Source organism: Trachypithecus francoisi, unplaced genomic scaffold, assembly GCF_009764315.1.
Source record: "Trachypithecus francoisi isolate TF-2019V2 unplaced genomic scaffold, Tfra_2.0 Lachesis_group3, whole genome shotgun sequence".
NCBI lineage: Eukaryota > Metazoa > Chordata > Mammalia > Primates > Cercopithecidae > Trachypithecus > Trachypithecus francoisi.
The window spans coordinates 146,281,194-146,300,922 of NW_022681468.1; the positions used below are offsets into that span (position 1 = coordinate 146,281,194).

General features: G+C 43.5%; 2 protein-coding genes across 7 annotated transcripts in view; one reads left to right on the top strand and one right to left on the bottom strand.

Moving 5' to 3' along the window:
- Positions 1 to 5,839, top strand: part of FRMD5 (FERM domain containing 5) — a 345,313-nt gene extending 339,474 nt beyond the window's left edge. Inside the window, exons 14-15 of one of the 2 annotated variants that reach the window (XM_033190299.1) lie at positions 2,162 to 2,505; positions 2,685 to 5,839. In XM_033190299.1, the coding sequence (XP_033046190.1) occupies positions 2,162 to 2,505; positions 2,685 to 2,732 (392 nt within the window). In that variant the 3' untranslated portion in view covers positions 2,733 to 5,839. Of the gene's footprint in view, positions 1 to 2,161 lie in introns of both variants that reach the window. The other variant, XM_033190298.1, reaches the window with a different exon arrangement.
- Positions 5,840 to 8,160: 2,321 nt separating this feature from the next.
- WDR76 (WD repeat domain 76) overlaps positions 8,161 to 19,729 on the bottom strand; it is a 48,002-nt gene continuing 36,433 nt past the window's right edge. For 4 of the 5 annotated variants that reach the window (XM_033190302.1, XM_033190300.1, XM_033190304.1 and 1 more), the window contains exons 12-14: positions 19,111 to 19,263; positions 16,566 to 16,619; positions 8,161 to 10,443 (exon numbers count right to left, since the gene is read on the bottom strand). In XM_033190302.1, coding sequence (XP_033046193.1) covers positions 10,179 to 10,443; positions 16,566 to 16,619; positions 19,111 to 19,263 — 472 coding nt within the window. In that variant the 3' untranslated portion in view covers positions 8,161 to 10,178. The remainder of the gene's footprint in view (positions 10,444 to 16,565; positions 16,620 to 19,110; positions 19,264 to 19,729) is intronic. The other variant, XM_033190301.1, reaches the window with a different exon arrangement.

The window sequence follows — 19,729 nt, forward strand, 5'->3', positions numbered from 1 at the left end:
GCCCAAAGCCTCTGGCCTGGGTAGCTGCTGTTCAGTTGAGGATGTAACCAGCTAGTTTTCCCTGCCAGGGCTTGAGTCCTGTGAGAACCTTGGAAAGAGAGAAGAGATAATGGGTAGTTTTAGGGGATAGAATACCCCTTCTCCTACCAAATGTAAGAGAAATCCACCCACCCACCCCTGTGACCCAACAAGATCTTCTCAGAAACCGTTTTGTGCTCTGAAGTGCCTAAAGATAGGGGAACTTTTCAGCCTATCCTAGACCCAGCTCCTCAGGGGAAAAGAGAGGGAGCTGGCCAGGGACTGCTCCCACGCCCCCTCAAGAAGAGCAGAGAGAGTTTCTACCCCATCATTCCACAAGGTCAGAACAGCTAGAACGGAGGCTGAAGAGACTGCCAGCAGCTGCAGAAATCCAAAAATTTTGACCTTGGAGCTCAAGATGCTGTATGCTGGATTTTTACAAGGATACTCAGTATTTGATGGAACCCAGTTAGGCAAGACATTCTCCTTCTCCCCATTCCTACCTCTCTTTTATTAAAAAGTTTATAGTTACAGTGTCTCGCTATGTTGCCCAGCTTCGTCTTGAACCCTTCGGCTCAAGTGATCCACCCGCCTTGGCCTCCCAAAGTGCTGGGATTACAGATGGGAGCCATCGCGTCTGGCCCATTCCTGCCTCTTAAAGCCCTCCAACCAATAGGCAGACTTGAGACTCAAACCGTGGTCCCAGCTCTGCATCGGGTAGTTTGGAATTCAGATTCTTTCAAATTGGGGTAAAAACCAGGCCCAGGACACCAAAGGCAAGGAAGGCAGAATCTTTAAGAAATTAGGGGCTGGGTGTGGTGGCTCACGCCTATAATCCTAGCACTTTTGGAGGCCAGGAGTTCTAGACCAGCATGGCCAAAATGGCAAACCCCATCTCTACTCAAAATACAAAAAATTATAGACACGCGTGGTGGCAGACACCTGTAATCCCAGCCACTCAGAAGGCTGAGACATGAGAAGAATCGCTTGAACCCAGGAGGCAGAGGCTGTAGTGAGCCAAGATTGCACCACTGCATTCCAACCTGGACAGAGTAAGACTCCGTCTCAAAAAAAACACACACGCACACACAAATTAGGCCAAAGCCATAAGCAAAAAGCAAAGAAATACTTTTCTAAAATGGCCACTGTGATTTCTGTGGCTCCTCTTGCTTCATACATATCGTATATGTATTTTATATATATCGTATATATCACATATACGATATATATTTTATATTATATATATATATGAGACAGTCTTGCTCTGTTGCTTAGGCTGGAATGCAGTGGTGTGATCTTGGTTCACTGCAGCTTTGACCTCCCAGGCTCAAGCAACCCACCCACCTACAAAGTAACTGGAACAACAGGCATGCACTACCACACCTGGCTTCCTCCCCGCCCCAAGGCAGAATCTTGCTCTGTCGCCCAGGCTGGAGTGCAGTGGCACGATCTCTGCTCACTGCAACCTCTGCCTCCCAAGTTCAAGAAGTTCTTCTGCCTCAGCCTCCCGAGTAGCTGGAATTACAGGCACCCGCCACCACACAAATATAAATTGTTGTATTTTTGGTAGAGACAGGGTTTCACCATGTTGGTCAGGCTGGTCTCGAACTCCTTACCTCGTGATCCGCCTGCCTCGGCCTCCTAAAGTGCTGGGATTACAGGCATGAGCCACGGTGCCCAGCTTTTTTTTTTTTTTTTTTTTTAACATGGAGTCTCTCTCACTCTGTTGCCAAGGATGGAGTGTAATGGTGCAATCTCAGCTCACTGCAACCTCCGCCTCCCAGGTTCAAGCGATTCTCCTGCCTCAGCCTCCCAAGTAGCTGGGATTACAGGCATGTGCCACCATACCTGACTAATTTTGTATTTTTACTTGAGATGGGGTTTCACCACGTTGGCCAGGCTGGTCTGGAACTCCTGATCTCAAGCAGTCCACCCACCTTGGCCTCCCAAAGTGCTGAGATTACAGGCATGAGCCATCACGCCCAGGCTGTCATCTTCTTGATATATCGAAATAGAGTGCAGCGGCTACTGCTGCTGGTCATGTGGATGTGCAGAATGGTACCCAATAAAACACAGTGGGTGCCACTGGAGAGTAAAGGGTGCACTGGGACACAGCCTAGTCATGTTCCTTTTGCCTTTCTAGGCCTAGAGTCCCTACGGGACAGTGCCCATTCCACGCCAGTGCGTTCCTCTTCCCATGGGGACACCTTCCTGCCTCACGTGAGAAGCAGCCGGACAGATAGCAATGAGCGAGTAGCTGTGATTGCAGACGAGGCCTACAGCCCTGCAGACAGCGTGCTGCCCACCCCTGTGGCTGAGCACAGCCTGGAGCTGATGTTGCTTTCCCGGCAGATCAATGGAGCCACCTGCAGCATTGAGGAGGAGAAGGAATCTGAAGCCAGCACCCCAACTGCTACAGAGGTGGAGGCCCTTGGGGGAGAGCTGAGGGCCCTGTGTCAGGGGCACAGCGGGCCCGAGGAGGAACAGGTGAATAAGTTTGTTCTAAGTGTCCTCCGTTTGCTCCTTGTGACCATGGGACTCCTCTTTGTTTTGCTCCTCCTCCTGATCATCCTTACCGAGTCTGACCTTGACATTGCCTTTTTCCGCGATATCCGCCAGACCCCCGAGTTTGAACAATTCCACTATCAATACTTTTGTCCCCTCAGACGATGGTTTGCCTGCAAAATCCGCTCAGTGGTGAGCCTGCTCATTGACACCTGAGAAGGCATGACTCCTCCCAAAAACTAGCCAGGTGGACCAAGGAGCCCAGCTACCCATTCCCAGCAATGGGACCCATCGCGGAACCATCGGCACATATACCAAGTCCTCCTCTCATGACTCAAAGTCCACTGCAGCCTAGGAGGGTGTTTCCCAGAAGAAGAAAGGGATAGGCTCACGCCCTGTCTAAACAAACTGGGAAAACTAATTTTCTTCAGAAGTTATTTCAAGAAAGGCTCAGCAACTCTGTTTCTCATCTTTCCAATTTGCAGGATAATTTTTGGTTTATGAATTTTGATTTTTCATAGATGTGTATTATTTTGAAGTATCAAATAAAAATAATTTATTTTACTATTACTGATTATTGCAGTAGTGTCACCTAGCAGAGGGGACACTAGTTGAAGACTAGAGAGCTGCTGTCCTCTGTATTCTGCAGGAGCTTTCCTGCTGGTGCCACTGGGTTCCAGTAGATTCGTCACTGCAGCCTCAGCAGGGCAGGCCAGGGATCTGGACAATGGGGACTGTTTAGTTTTTTTTGCCAGACAGAACTTTTAAAAAAGTAAACATCCATGTAGAATGATTAAATGGAAAGTTGCTTCTTACGATGGTCTGAGTTGGATTTTCTTTTCCTTTTGTTTTTTCAAATCTGAGCAGAGTGGGCATCTGAAGGGACCACCGCTACAGCAGCAGCAGCAGCAGGGGTGGGGTAAGTCTGTCCCCTTAGTCTAGAGCCTAGTGGGCATCACCATAGTTTTGTATAATGAAACTAGACTTAACGTGATTTTTTTTTTCTGAAGAACCTCAAGACTTTTATAGTGCTCCAGGGGCGTTAAATGAATTCAGTGGTGCCAGAGAGTTCTGTCAGAAATGTTAGACAAAGTATGGTTAAGAGAAAGCAGAGTTAAGTTACCTGAGAGACTGTTGAGATTTGGAGAGCAGTGCTTATTTTATATACACCCCCCAACCCAAAGACTATTTCAATTTATATTTTAACAACAAAATGTTATTTTCTTAACAATTCATATTTTGTTTTTACTTTATGGATTAAGAAAATAGAGCCTGATGAACTAAATGATGCAAGAAAGAAACCGATCCTGAGAATGAAAAGCTTCAGAAAATAGAATTCCAAGATCAACAGCCTTAGAAGGGACCAGGAAAACAATCTTTTAAAATAGGATTTCTAAGAGATGCCTACAAAACACAGAAGGTGACCGTGGCAGAGACCAACACTTAGATGTAGAAATGCTGCCCCTTAGGGTCATCCTCTGCATAAGTTCTAGGAAAGCATCACCATCCTTGCAGAGGGAAGTCCTGGAAGCACACAGAAGCACAGGCACATGAAGGGTGAGTGTGGGGTCCTAGGCCCAAGCTCTTCAACTCTAAAACCAATCACACACAAGATCCTGTTTTCATCTCAGGGAGAGATTTCTAAGTCATCTGGGGCTTGAGGGCTTATTTAAGGATGGTCAATGGACATATTCCTGGACCCACACAAAAGTAGAGCAGCTGCTGATTCCCTAATCAGACAGCCCCAAACGCAGAACAGAATGAGTCACTTGTAGATTTGACCCCCCCTATTTTGTCCCCTGAGATGGTAGAACCATGTCCATGTTTAGAATACGACAACTGTGGAATAACTGGGGCTCTTAGGGAGAGATTTGCATAATTTTAAAGACATCCTTTCATCTGGACCAGAGGTCAACAAACTTCTGTAAAGTGCTACACAGGAAATATTTTGGCTTAGCACGCCTTGCTCTGTCACAACCACTCAATTCTGCCATCACAGCACAAAAACAGCCATAATTTGTAAATGAAGGAACATGGCTGTGTTCCAATAAAACTTTATGAAAACAGTGAGCTGAATTTGGCCTACAGGCCATAATATGCCAATCCTGATCTAGACAGTAAAACCGATCCTTACCAGTATGTTAGCAGAAGAGGGTCAGTCAGCTCTGTTTCCATGCCTGACATGCATTAAAGATCTGAGACCTCTTCCCAGTGGAGGCACCAGGGTTGCTTGTTTAAAGGGTGCTTGAACAACTAACCAGCAGCAAAAAGATGTCTGATGCCAAGTGGGCAAGATCAAATACTGGAATGCTAAAACACAGCTGGAATCTAAGAAGGGAAGAGGGCCTCTCTGACCATTTTCATACCAGCAACAATTTAGGCAGAATTATAAACATCTATTTATCGAGTGACAATACAAACCGAAAGAGATCCTAGTAGAGATTAGGGGTCAGTTAAAACCAACTAGCCACTGCCACTTGTCATCTACATAGCAAAGGCTTTATTTAGCACAGGACTAACGTGAAAAGTAGACCCAGAGATGAAAAGGCTGTCAGGAGACAGGGGGCTGGTGTCAACCTGGATATCTACTGTCTTATGCAACATAGAAGATTACCTTTTAGTGTAGTGCTCCTACCTCAGTTTGTAGAATCTGGTGTTTCTATGCAGTGAGTGATAGCCTCAACTCCGACCTTTCATATTCACATTAGAGACAGATGCAGTATTCCATATCCTAGTATGTTCCTTGTGTCTAGAGTTCTAACAGTACAGTAGTCTATGCCATTTCTAACAGCTAAAGTTTGCTCTCTAAACAGAAACTTTAGGGTTTTTTTCCAGGGCTCATCCCAGAAAATATGGATAGAAAAGTTTCCTTCAGTTTGCTTTTCAAATAGTGCTTGAATAATAAACCTCTTTTGGTGATTAGTCTTTTTTGGTATATCTCCACCATTAAAAATTGTTCAAGTTTTTAACCTGGTTATACTGTGTTCTAACATGTCTCTCATTTTCTCTCAAAATTATTTTATCATTGTAGAAAAAGCACTGATTTTCATAGCTTTATCTATCAGAAGAAATAAAACTCTTAATAAAGAATAGCGTACTGCATCTTTAAGCAGTAGAGGGTAAACTACCTGCAAATGTGAATTTCTTAGTTTCATTTAAAAATACATAGTTGTTAACCTTCCGTGTGCCAAAAACTCTTAAGTTACATTTTCCTTCAAAGCAATGTACTTTTTTCTACATATGCAGTATGTAGTTAGCATAAAATCATTGGTGCCATGAAGATTATTTTTAAACTTAAATAAATATTTAAATATCATGGAAGAGTGGGCTCTTTCTTTAATAACAGCCTGTCTTATTTTCCTCCCTTAAAGTTACACATAGATAAAAGAATACCGGTGGGATTTACACAGCTGACTACTATTCACTTGGATCATATAAAATAATCATTTTGCTTGTATCCACCTATTATCCTTGTCCCATACCCCCAAATACATACTGTTAGAAACTGAGAAGTGGCCAGGCACAGTGGCTCACGCCTATAATCCCAGCACTTTGGGAGGCCGAGTTGGGCAGATCACAAGGTTAGGAGTTCAAGACCAGCCTGACCAACATGGTGAAACCCCCGTCTCTACTAAAAATACGAAAATTAGCCGAGCATGGCAGCGCATGCCTGTAATCCCAGCTATTCAGAAGGCTGAGGCAGGACAGAATCGCTTGAATCCGGGAGGCGGAGGTTGCAGTGAGCTGAGATCGTACCACTACACTCCAGCCTGAGTGACAGAGCAAGACTATCTCAAAAAAAAAAGAGAAACTGAGAAGCTATAAAATGTAATAATTTTAAAGTGAATTGGACATCATTTTTCTGATGAGGAAAACCAAGAAGGCTAAGTGATTTTCCCAAAATTATATAGTGGTAGAGCCCAAACTAGAACCCAGATGGTCCAGCTTCTGGTCTGGTGTTCTTATTCAAGCCTGGAGTAAGTGGGAGCACAGAAAATACTTTCTAAGAAGGAACTACAATGATACCACCACCACATATTTACAAAATACATCCCTATAGCATTATCTTATCTGATTATGTAACCATCACTCTGTGGCTACAGAATTGGAAAATGGTCTTCCAAATTCCATGAGGATAAGAGGTGACTCTGGGGGCTTGGTCCACTGTGCTAGCTTCTTACCTAATCTTTGTCTTCTCAATTCTGCCTACCCTCCACTCTCCCATTTCTGTTTCCAGATCATCTTCCTAAACACCAATCGGGCTATGTTACCTCCAAATTTCAGAGGTACCCACATTATCTATAAAATGCTATCCAGCACCCTATCCCCAGTGGAATTTTTTGTATGTTTTCATGACATAAGATTTTGCTTGAAGTGATCCAAAGAGTAAAAAAGCACAAGAAACACTGGACCTGGGTGGCTTCCCATGGCCCTGCTGATTCACAGCAGCCTCCCTTCTGCTGACGGCTTATCAAGAACAGCCTGTGCACACACCCTGGTAGGACTCTAGTCCCTATTCCCTCTGCTTTGGATTCCTCTAGCACAATCTAGCTCCTCTGCACCTGAACACACTTGGTTTTAGCTCATGAACAGGCTTCACTCTTCAGACCCCTACAGCCTGCTGATGGAATGGAATAAAACAAGCAAAGCACACTTTTAATAAATTTCCTCTTGCCCAGCTTCCATTTTGGGGAAAATGTATCATAAAATGTTTTGTTCTTCAGCTGTGTAATTGTACTAAATGTTATCTTCCTCATAAATTCCACTTTTTCATTTGAAAATCCAAATATTTACAGCCAAATGAGTCAAAATACAATCTGCTGTCTTGGTATTTCTAGCCATCAACACCTTACTAAAAAGCAGGGGGAAATGTACTAACTCAGAAAGGACAACCCAATAGGACATGGAAGTTTTCGGAATCTGAAGTTAGAGGGCATATATTTCCTCTTCTTAGTTTGATACAGAAGGCATGTGTGTCTTCTCCCCCACTCTACCCCATTTACTGTACAATGGCTGAAAGGATGTAAATCCTTGTATCCACAGCCCTAAGGATCCCTCCTTTCCTAGAGAACTCCCTTTCTAAAATCATCTTGGTGAAAAGGAAGCTCAAAGGCCAGAATACTTAAAATAGGACTTAAGCAACTCAGATTCTATTAATTCCTAATCATTTGTGGTCTCTCCTAGTCTGACCAAGTCTCTGACAACCGAAAATGAGAATTGTCTGCTCCTTACTTAAAAGTTACATAACAAAAGGCTGGGTATGTTTAAAAAAAAAAGAATAAAAAGTGGAATTCAGAGCTTAAGAGATACTATAAAGGCCAAACTTACAGAAAAGGCTTATCCTGAAGGAAGCAATAATACACACATAATTACAGAAGCCAGCTGCAGGCAAGTCTGTGGGAGAAGTACCTTTCACTACAGATTACAGTGTAAGAATGTCCCAAGGGGGACAATTTTCTTTTATGTGCTGTCTAGATTTAAACAATTACTCCATTAGAAAGCTTATCACAAAAAAAAAGTCCCTACTCATTCTACTTTCTTCCTGCATTGCCTCCAGATATAACTCTATTACGTGTAAATGAATATAAATAGCACTGTTTATGAAGCTAGTATGGCAAAAGAAACCACAAAAGTGAGGAACATCAAGAATTTGCTAACATTTATTGAAGAGGACAGGCCACTACCGCCAAGTATTCAAAGCTTAAATGATGGTACTAATTTGATTGAGAGTAGTTTTCAGCTTCTTTAAAAACAAAAACAATTCCCATAGAACCACTCTAGAACCCATGAGATTAATTGGTGTAGAAATGAAAAAGGGAGCCTAAAGCCTTTACGATGTTTCCTGAACAGTTTAATTGTAACTCAACCTCACCTAGCTTTACTTTCCCTTTATAAATTAACATTTCCATCTCACTTGTCAATTCCTCTACTTATATCAACTAGAAAATAGAGAACTATTGTTCATAAACACCTAAACCTATTGAAAAACTAAACCTTTTTACACTTAGATTACAGAGAAGAAAATTATTTAAGAAATTTGTTTTCAAGGAAATTATATATCACTATATTTCTCTGATATAGAATTATGCAAAAATATTTCCTCTTAGAATTCAAACATATTGCCAAAGCTGTTTACAAGTCTTTCAGTATTTGGCAATGAAGAATAATGAAAAAAGTTGGATAGATGTCACACAGTAATATGAATAACTGATTTGGCAGCTCCCCTCCCAACAACAAACACATTGAAATTACCATAACTTCTGAAAAGAAAACATTTTTGATAAAATACCAAAAGTGGTGAGTATTTCATAATATTTCACCTAAATATGACTAAGAATGAAGGTATTCACTTAACAGGCCACTGAATTTCCTTTGGACAGTTTAAAGATCGGGACAGGTAAGACTGGGGCATTCTTCATTCTAAGCAGTAGCTTTCACTTCTTTATCCATTACCCATGGTACTACAGTGATAAATATATATATATATTTATTTACATCAAAATATACATAAACATATATACCTACCAATATATATGCATATGTAACTAAGTTTTACCAAACAATACTTACTCAAATATGTTTTCTGTTCTTTACAAATTCTTTCCTTTTCATTTTTTTCAACACCAGTCATTGTCATTTAACTGATTTCATGTGAAGAGCAAAAACCCCCAGTCTGAAAAACAAAGGTCTGAGGCAATCTTATCCTGGAATGCCGGGACCGGGGCAGATCCAAACCCTGTGCTTGGGAGTCCTGCCTGTGTCTCAGGAGTCATCTAGAGGAAGGGGAAAGGAAAACACAGACAGACCCAGACACTGCCCTGGGTAAACCAAAGCTGCTCAGCAATTATCTTGGCATTTCACATAAGATTTAACCTACAGGCAGGGGGCAAAAAAAGTTCTCAGTTAAAAAAATCAAGTTTCAAATCACTGAGTTAGATTACCTTTCCGGATCCCCTTCCAATGTGTGAGCCTAGAGATAAGTATTCATTCCAAACTATAAAATAAACCACAAATCACTATAGAATCAAAACCATATCATTAGATCACAAAAACTTTAATAGTCAAAGCTTTATAATTTATAATATTAGAATTTCTCAGCATACTGTCTCGATTAAAAGTGCCCATGGCCAGGTGCAGTGGCTCATGCCTGTAATCCCAGTACTCTGGGAGGCCGAGGCAGGCAGATCACCTGAGGTCAGGAGTTTGAGACCAGCCTGGCCAACATGATGAAACCCCATGTCTACTAAAACTACAAAAAATAGACAGGCATGGTGGCAGGTGCCTGTAATCCCAGCTACTTGGGAGGCTGAGGCAGGAGAATCGCTTGAACCTGGGAGGCGGAGGTTGCAGTGAGCCAAGATCACACCATTGCACTCCAGCCTGGGCAACAAGAGCAAAATTCTGTCTCAAAAAAATTTTTAAAAAGTCCTGAAGGCACCTGAGCCTCCCCTCAAATTCTGTCCCCATCCTGCTGAAGCAACCCTCCAAGACTTCTCCCTTACTAAAATTACTCTTCTTATAGTCTTATTAATAAAATAATGTTAATATTTGCTAAATGTAACACATTACCAAGTAAACACACTAAAGCACGCCAATTAACTAGGTTCGTTGGACAGTGGTCTATTTGAACAAATTGATGTTCTTAAACCAAAAACTCAGCAGCTTTTTTCATTCATAAAAACATGTATCTTCCCGCTGGAATTACCTCCAGCCAAAATATACCGAGTTGGGTGCATGGCATTGATGGAACACACAGAGACAAGGCATTCTCCGCCAAACGAATGCACCCTCTTTCCTGTCTCATGGAAGATTTCTACCCGTCGTGGATGGGCCATGCTGCCAACTATGACACAGTCTTCTTGTTTAGGATCCCACATGGCTTGGAACCTGGTCAGCCATCGCCCAGTGAAAGTGTTGTGCCTAGTGAGGAAAACAATATATTTTTTAAATGAAGTAAGGTTAAATAAGGTAGCACTGGGCAGAGGGTAAAGATGGCATTGCTCCTAAATGCTAGTTTTTTCTGCCAAGTTTCTTCTCAGTAAGTTACTGAGTTACCACCAACCTTATCTCATCCTCTCTACAGGACTGAACCTCTGGACAGATATCCTCCTCATCCAAAAATCTCCCAAAGTAAAACATATGGAGTCTTTATAGTTTTCAAAAGCAAAAACAGAAGTACTGCCCTGTGCCTTAATATCACTAACAATCCTTTTTCATTAAAGTATGGACTACAGAGAAACACATTTCCCACTGCTACTTAAATGACCCTATCGTTAATGAAAATTCTTAGCCCCTAGAATAATCACCCTACATAAATGTTTTAAAAATATACAAAATATAGGTGGGCACAGTGGCCCACCCCTGTAATCCCAGCACTTTGGGAGGCCGAGGCAGGTGGGTCACCTGAGGTCAGGAGTTCGAGACCAGCCTGGCCAACATGGCGAAACCCAGTCTACTAAAAACACAAAAATTGGCTGGGCAGTGGCTCACTCCTGTAATCCCAGCACTTTGGGAGGCCAAGGGGGTGGATCATTCAAGGTCAGGAGTTTGAGACCAGCCTGGCCAACATGGTGAAACCCCGTCTCTACTAAACATAGGAAAATTAGCTGGGCGTGGTGGCGGGCGCCTGTAATCCCGGCTCCTAAGGAGGCTAAGGCTGGAGAATCGCTTGAACCCAAGAGATGGAGGCTACAGTGAGCCAAGATTGCGCCACTGCATTCCAGCCTGGACAACAGAGTAAGACTCTGTCTCAAAAAAAATAAAAATACAAAAATTAGCCAGACATGGTGGCGCATGCCTATAATCCCCGCTACTGGGGAGGCTGAGGCAGGAGAATTGCTTGAACCCGGGAGGTGGAGGATGCAGTGAGCTGAGATTGCACCACTGCACTCCAGCCTGGGTGACAGAGGGAGACTCCATTTCAAAAAATAAAAATTAAAAAATTAAAAAACAAAATACTGGCTGGGCACAGTGGCTCATGCCTATAATCCCAGCACTTTGGGGGGCCGAGGCAGGCGGATCACCTGAGGTCAGGAGTTCGAGACCAGCCTGACCAACATGGTAAAACCCCATCTCCACCAAAAATAGGAAAGTTAGCCAGGCATTGTGGCTCAGGCCTGTAATCCCAGCTACTCAGGAGGCTGGGGCACAAGAATTGCTTGAACCTGGGAGGCGGAGGTTGCAGTGACCCAAGATCATGCCATTGCACTTCAGCTTGGGCAACAAGAGCAAGACTCCACTAAAAAAACAAAAGGCCAGGCATGGTGGCTCATGCCTGTAATCCCAGCACTTTGGGAGGCCGAGGCGGACAGATCACGAGGTCAGGAGATCGAGACCATCCTGGCTAACATGGTGAAACCCCGTCTCTACTAAAAAAAAAAAAAAAAAAAAAAAAAAAAAAAAAAAAAAAAAAAATTAGCCGGGCATGGTGGCAGGCACCTGTAGTCCCAGCTACTGGGGAGGCTGAGGCAGGAGAATGGCGTGAACCCGGGGGGCAGAGCTTGCAGTGAGCTGAGATGCGCCACTGCACTCCAGCCTGGGCAACAGAGCGAGACTCCTTCTCAAAAAAAAACAAAGGCCGGGCGCGGTGGCGCAAGCCTGTAATCCCAGCACTTTGGGAGGCCGAGACGGGTGGATCGCGAGGTCAGGAGATCGAGACCAACCTAGCTAACACGGCGAAACCCCATCTCTACTAAAAAATACAAAAAACTAGCCAGGCGAGTTGGCGGGCACCTGTAGTCCCAGCTACTTGGGAGGCTGAGGCAGGAGAATGGCGTAAACCCGGGAGGCGGAGCTTGCAGTGAGCTGAGATCCGGCCACTGCACTCCAGCCTGGGCAACAGAGTGAGACTCCGTCTCAAAAAAAAAAAAAAAAAAAAAAGAGAAAACAAATTTTACCCAATTAAAAAATGGGCAAAGAATCTGAATACACACTTCTTAAAAGATGACATACAAATGGCCAATTATATGAAAATATGTTCAATATCACTAATCATCAGTGAAATGCAAGTTAAAACCACAATGAGATATCACCTTACATCTAGGAGAATGGCCATTATCAAAACAAGAAGAGATAGCAAGTATTGGTAAAGACATAGAATATAGAGGAGGACCCCTAGTATGCTGTTGGTGGAAATGTAAATTGGTGCACCCATAATGGAAAACAGTATGGAGGTTCCTCAAAAAATTAACAGTAGAACTACCATATGATCCAGCAATGCCACTACCGGGAATATATCCAAAGGAAATGAACTATCTGTGAGACACCTGTACTCCCACATTCACTGTCACATCTAAGATATGGAATCAATCAATCAATGGATAAATGAATAAAGAAAACATAGTATATACACATAATGGAATACTATTCCACTTAAGAAAAGCCTATCATGGGCCGGGCGCAGTGGCTCACACCTGTAATCCCAGCACTTTGGGAGGCCGAGACGGGTGGATCACGAGGTCAGGAGATCGAGACCATCCTGGCTAACACGGTGAAACCCCGTCTCTACTAAAAAATACAAAAAACTAGCCGGGCGAGGTGGCGGGCGCCTGTAGTCCCAGCTACTCGGGAGGCTGAGGCAGGAGAATGGCGTAAACCTGGGAGGCGGAGCTTGCAGTGAGCTGGGATCTGGCCACTGCACTCCAGCCCGGGCGATAGAGTGAGACTCCGAATCAAAAAAAAAAAAAGAAAACCCTATCATGGATGAACCTGGAGACATTATGTTAAGTAAAATAAGCCAGGCACAGAAAGACAAATACCACATACTCACTCATACGGGGAATTTTAAAAAGCTGAGGCTGGTTCGAAGGTAGTGACTTATTTTAATTGATTGTTCACAGTCAGTTACAGATAATACTCTTTGTTCTACTCTTTCCCACCTTCTCACTACTGTACTTGACTAGTCTAAAAAATAATAATAAATAAAAAACAACAAAGTTGTAAGGCCAGGCATGATGTCTCATGCCTATAATACCAACACTTCGGGAGGCCCACGTAGGAGGATCAGTTGAGGCCAGGGGTTCCAGACCAGCCTGGGCAACAGCAAGTCCCCATCTCTACAAAAAATTTTTAAAATTAGAGGGACATGGTTCTGTGTGTCTGTAGTCCCAGCTACTTGGGAGGCTGAGGCAAGAGAACTGCTCAAGTCCAGGAGATTGAGGCTGAAGTGAGCCATGATCATGCCACTGCACTCCATACTGGGCAAGAGAGCGAGACCCTGTTTCTTTTTTAAAAAAAAAAGAAAAAAAAAAGAGAAGTTAAGAAACTGCTGGGCAGAGAGGAAAAGGGTTGGGGAGATGTTGGTCAAAAACTATGAAATTTCATTTAATAGGAGAAATACATTCCAGAGGTCTACTGTATATCAGGATGACCATAGTCAATAACAATATTTATATTCTTGAAGATTGCTGACAGATTTTAAGTGTTCTCACCACAAAAAAAGGTAAGTACGTGAGGTAATACGTTAATCAGCTTGATTTAGCCATTCCACAATGTATATATTTCAAAACATGTTGTACATGATAAATATATACAATTTTATTAGTCAATTAAAAAATAAGGCTTTAAATGTTGGCCAGGCGCGGTGGCTCAAGCCTGTAATCCCAGCACTTTAGGAGGCCGAGACGGGTGGATCACGAGGTCAGGAGATCGAGACCATCCTGGCTAACACGGTGAAACCCCGTCTCTACTAAAAAATACAAAAAACTAGCCGGGCGAGGTGGCGGGCGCCTGTAGTCCCAGCTACTCGGGAGGCTGAGGCAGGAGAATGGCGTAAACCCGGGAGGCGGAGCTTGCAGTGAGCTGAGATCCGGCCACTGTACTCCTGCCTGGGCGACAGAGCGAGACTCCATCTCAAAAAAAAACAAACAAACAAAAAAAAATAATAAGACTGGGTGTAGTGGCTCATGCCCGTAATCTCAGCACTTTAGGAGGCCGAGGCAGGTGGATCACTTGAGTCCAGAAGTTCAAAACCAGCCTGGCCAACATGGGAAACCCTGTCTCTACTAAAAAAAGTACAAAAATTAGTTGGGCATAGTGGCGTGTGCCTATAGTCCCAGCTACTCAAGAGGCTGAGGCAGGAGAACTGCTTGAACCTAGGAGGCAGAGGCTGCAGTGAGCCAAGATCATGCCAGTGCACTCCAGCCTGGGCAACAGAGCGAGACTCTGTCTCAAAATAAAAATAACATAACATAACATAACATAGGTTGGGCATGGGGGCTCACACTTGTAATCCCAGCACTTTGGGAGGTCAAGGTGGGTGGTCGCTTAAGGTCAAAAGTTCGAGACCAGTCTGACCAACGTGGAGAAACCTCATCTCTACTAAAAATGCAGAAATTAACCAGACAGAGTGGTGTGAACCTGTAATCCCAGCTTCTTGGAAGGCTGAGGCAGAATTGCTTGAACCCAGGAGGCGGAGGTTGTAGTGATCCGAGATCATGACATTGCACTCCAGCCTAGGCTACAAAGTGAGACTCTGTCTTAAAAAAATATAAAAATAAATAAAAATTGTGGACCTGAAAAAAAAGAAACTGAGGCCGGGCGCGGTGGCTCAAGCCTGTAATCCCAGCACTTTGGGAGGCCGAGACGGGCGGATCACGAGGTCAGGAGATCGAGACCATCCTGGCGAACACAGTGAAACCCCGTCTCTACTAAAAATACAAAAAACTAGCCGGGCGAGGTGGCGGGCGCCTGTAGTCCCAGCTTCTCGGGAGGCTGAGGCAGGAGAATGGCGTAAACCCGGGAGGCGGAGCTTGCAGTGAGCTGAGATCCAGCCACTGCACTCCAGCCTGGGCGACAGAGCGAGACTCCGTCTCAAAAAAAAAAAAAAAAAAAAAAAAAAAAGAAACTGATAAAATGGAACAAAATGTATGAAGCAGGCCAGGCGCGGTGGCTCAAGCCTGTAATCCCAGCACTTTGGGAGGCCGAGACGGGTGGATCATGAGGTCAGGAGATCGAGACCATCCTGGCTAACCCGGTGAAACCCCGTCTGTACTAAGAAATACAAAAAAACTAGCCAGGCGAGGTGGCAGGCGCCTGTAGTCCCAGCTACTCAGGAGGCTGAGGCAGGAGAATAGTGTAAACCCGGGAGGCGGAGCTTGCAGTGAGCTGAGATCCGGCCACTGCACTCCAGCCTGGGCGACAGAGCGAGACTCCATCTCAAAAAAAAAAAAAAAAAAAAAAGGTATGAAGCAACAATCAATAGGTATCACACACTATTCCCAACTTCATAAATACTGACAAACAGGGATATCAGGAGAAGGCATTGAGTAAAGTTTGATGTTAAATACACACATACAAGGCCGAGCGCTGTGGCTCACGCCTGTAATCCCAGCATTTTGGGAGGCTGAGGTGGGTGGATCACAAGGTCGGGAGTTCGAGACCAGCCTGACCAACATGGTGAAACCCCATCCCTACTAAAAACACAAAAAAATAGCCGGGCGTAGTGGTACGTGCCTGTAATCCCAGCTACTCAGGAGGTTGAGGCAAGAAAATCACCTGAACCTAAGAGGCGGAGATTGCAGTGAGCAGAGATCACACCACTGCACTCCAGCATGGGTAAAAGAGACTCCGTCTCCAAAAAAATATATATATATATATATGTATATATACACATTCAAAGTAGTTGATATAAGAGTATAATCAAAGAAATGAAGTGGGAAGATGGGGAAACCCTCTAGGCCCAGAATAAACAGACACAAATAAACAGAGCTTCAGACAGCCTCATCAGCAAGTGAGTAATTACAGTCTTCAATAAGATAACATGAGTAATTCAGTTCAGAATAAAGTCATTAACCTTAACCAACAATAACCTCCCACCTGCAGAGAACAGCTACTGACTATAAGAGACTGAACCTCTACAGACACAGAGAACCTAGAACCAAGAACCCTTCCGGATAGGAACTAGTAAACTGGGACACTTACAATTTTTGTATTCAAAAATTAGGACTATTACATCTCTTTGACAATCAGATGTCTAATGTATGCACTGCAACAAACGGTTCATGGTAATCCACATCTACATTATTTGGCATACAGAAGCCTACCTGATGGTGGTGAGGAGAGGAATCTTATAAGATACACAGCTGCTGTCAAAAATTCTGCAAAATAAAGAGAGTAAGACATTATTTTCTTTCTTAAAAACTTTCTGAAATAAATATCAGTGTATTTAACAAGCTTCTCATTAATTCACGGTATGAAATACATAATTGTCATTTAAAAATATGTAGGATCAGGCCAGGTTTAGAGGCCTATGCCTGTAATCCACAGGAGGATCACCTGAGGCCAAGAGTTTGAGACCAGCCTGGGCAATACAGTGAGACCTATCTGTACAAAAAATTTAAAAATTAGCTGGGTGTGGGGCACATGCCTGTAGTCCACGCTACTCAGGAGGCTGAAGTGAGAAGATCACTTGACACCTGAGCCCAGGAGTTTGAGATTACACTGAGCTATGATCACACTACTGCACTCCAGCCTGAGCAACAGAGCGAGACCCTGTCTACAAAAAAAAAAACAGCGGGGGTAGGATCAGGCTCCAACAAATCTTGGCTAAAATACTAAACAAAAGTTGCAAGACGTTTTATAAAATAAGTCAGTGCTTACAGTTTAGTGTAGAAATCATTTGGCTGGCTGTTGTGGCTCATGCCTGTAATCTCAGCACTTTGAGGCCAAGGTGGAAGGATCACTTGAGGCCAGGAGTTTGAGACCAGCCTGGGCAATATAGTGAGACACTATCTCTATAAAAAAAAATTAAAAATAGTAATAATAGCTAGGTATGGTGGCGCATACCTCTAGTCCCAGCTACTTGGAAGCTAAGGCAGTAAGATTGTTGGAGCCCGTAAGATTGCTGGAGCCCAGCAGGTCAGGGTTGCAGTGAGCCATGATCATGCCACTGCACTCTAGCCTGGGCAACAAAGAGATCTTGTCTCTAAAAAAAACATTAATAATGATAAACGAATAGAAATAAAATGCACATTCTAAAGTGATAATCTGAACTGTAAAATTATATCCACAATTCACAATAATATGAGACATAAAGGATGTGGTCTGAAAATGTACAAATCACCTAAAAGTACATCTGTGTATCAAGAGCAGTTTCCGAGACTCATCAGTTGAAGGCTTGATAGTGTCATTTCCAGACTAAGACCAACCAGCAACCAAGGAGGAGCTGTGTTTTGGTTTTCAAGAGACAGCATCTCAGTTGATGCCCAGGCTGAAGTGCAATGGCACTGTCACAGGTCACCGAAGCCTCAACCTCCCAGGTTCAAGTGATCCTCCCACCTCAGCCTCCCAAGTAGCTGGGACTATAAGCACACAATACCATGTCTGCCTACTTTTTTCTGTAAAGACAGGGTCTCTTTCTGTTGCCCAGGCTGGTTTCGAACTCCTGGGCTCAAGTGATCCTCCCACCTCAGTCTCCCAAAATGCTGGGATTATAGGCATAAGCCACTACACCTGGCCAAAGAGAGGAGATTTTATACAGCAGTTGGAGAAGAGTCTAGAAGCCTCCACTGAGCACTTCAGCAGAAGGAAACTAACAGCATCACCACCTCCTTCTCTTCTCCTTGTGCCTAGCTTTTCTAGTATGGTTGCTTGGCACTAGAGTTTATTGCCTAAATAGATTAGTAGAAAGCCAAACCACTAATAGTTAATGTAACAAGACTAAACTGCAGTGTAAATGAACAGGAACAGAACAGGTAGCTTTCGAGACAAAGGAAACTGAATGAGTGGAAAGGGAATGCTGGCCTACCATTCCCTGGTGACTCTCTTTCTGCACCATCTGGTAATACTCACAGACTTTGCTAGAAACTAACTGGACAACTGTCACACACTGCAGACCACGCTCTTCCCAACAGGTGGGTTTAAACAGAAACTGGGTGCCATTCTGGAGCCTGGTGCACAGTATACACTCAACTGAATAATACAGGAATTCCAAAATGGCTTAAGGTAAAACTCTTAGAAACTGAAAAGTGCTTGCAATTTTAAGCAAAATCAGGGATTCTAAAAGAGAACAAAATAATTTTCCTTTGTGATTACACTAATGTTCCCGACATCTTTATTGACACTGTTTTGTTTTTTGTTCAACTGGTTTATATTACACTAAATCCATTTTTGGGAAGTAGCTATAGAAAAGTACTAAAGCTAAAACCCTAGAACTATAAAGCCATATCCAATAGCTTGTACAGAACCCCAGTTTTTGCTATTTTCTGTCTGCTCACGGTCTGGGGCTCTGCAATTTCCATTCAGCACTTCACTTGCAGAATAGATCACACTGACCCCAAAGTATGCTAAAATTATCTCCTTCTCACAGCCTGGTTTCGGGGATTCTTCAGTGCTTAAAGGAAAGCTGGACCATAAACCCCCCAGGGTAGCTACGGACCTTTGCCAGTCTCAAGGAAATTTCCAGGACCCAAAAACTGCTGAAAAGCCATTAAATACAGGTCATCAGTCTTTAGGAACCTAGATATGACTACTAAACAATAACATTAGCAATTTAATAGGGAACAGCAGTAAACAAAGCTTTTGGTTTACTGACACAATAGCTATAGAATCTTTACATTCCTTAAAAACATTTCTGCCTTCCCAATTTACCTCAGATTACAATCGGCACATGTGGTCACCACTCTGTTACCAGTAACAGGTGAAAAATAGGCAGAAGCAATGCTCTTTGTATGTTCAGTCAAAGAAATCAAAGGCTGACTTCCCCTGGACTTCAGTTGCCTTGCATCATAAATATGAGTATCCCTGTAATGGGAGAAACAATGATCAATGTTGCCATAGTACATGTAATGAGCCTCTACAACAGGGCTAAACATAAGTTAGACACTCACATACTTGCTATACTGAGGAACATTTAAGACACAACTCTCGACTGGGCGCGGTGGCTCGTTTGTAATCCCAGCACTTTGGAAGGCTGAGGCAAGCAGATCACCTGAAGTCAGGAGTTCGAGACCAGCCTCAACATGGAGAAACCCCATCTCTACTAAAAATACAAAATTAGCTGGGTATGGTGGTGCACACCTGTAATCCCAGCTACTCGGGAGGGTGAGGCAGAAGAATCGCTTGAACATGGGAGGCGGCAGTTGCAGTCAGGTGAGATTGCGCCACTTTACTCCAGCCTAGACAAAAGAGCAAGACTCCATCTCAAAAAAAAAAAAAAAAAAAAAAAAGACAGCACCCTCTAATACTCTATTAGTTTTCCCAAAACTGG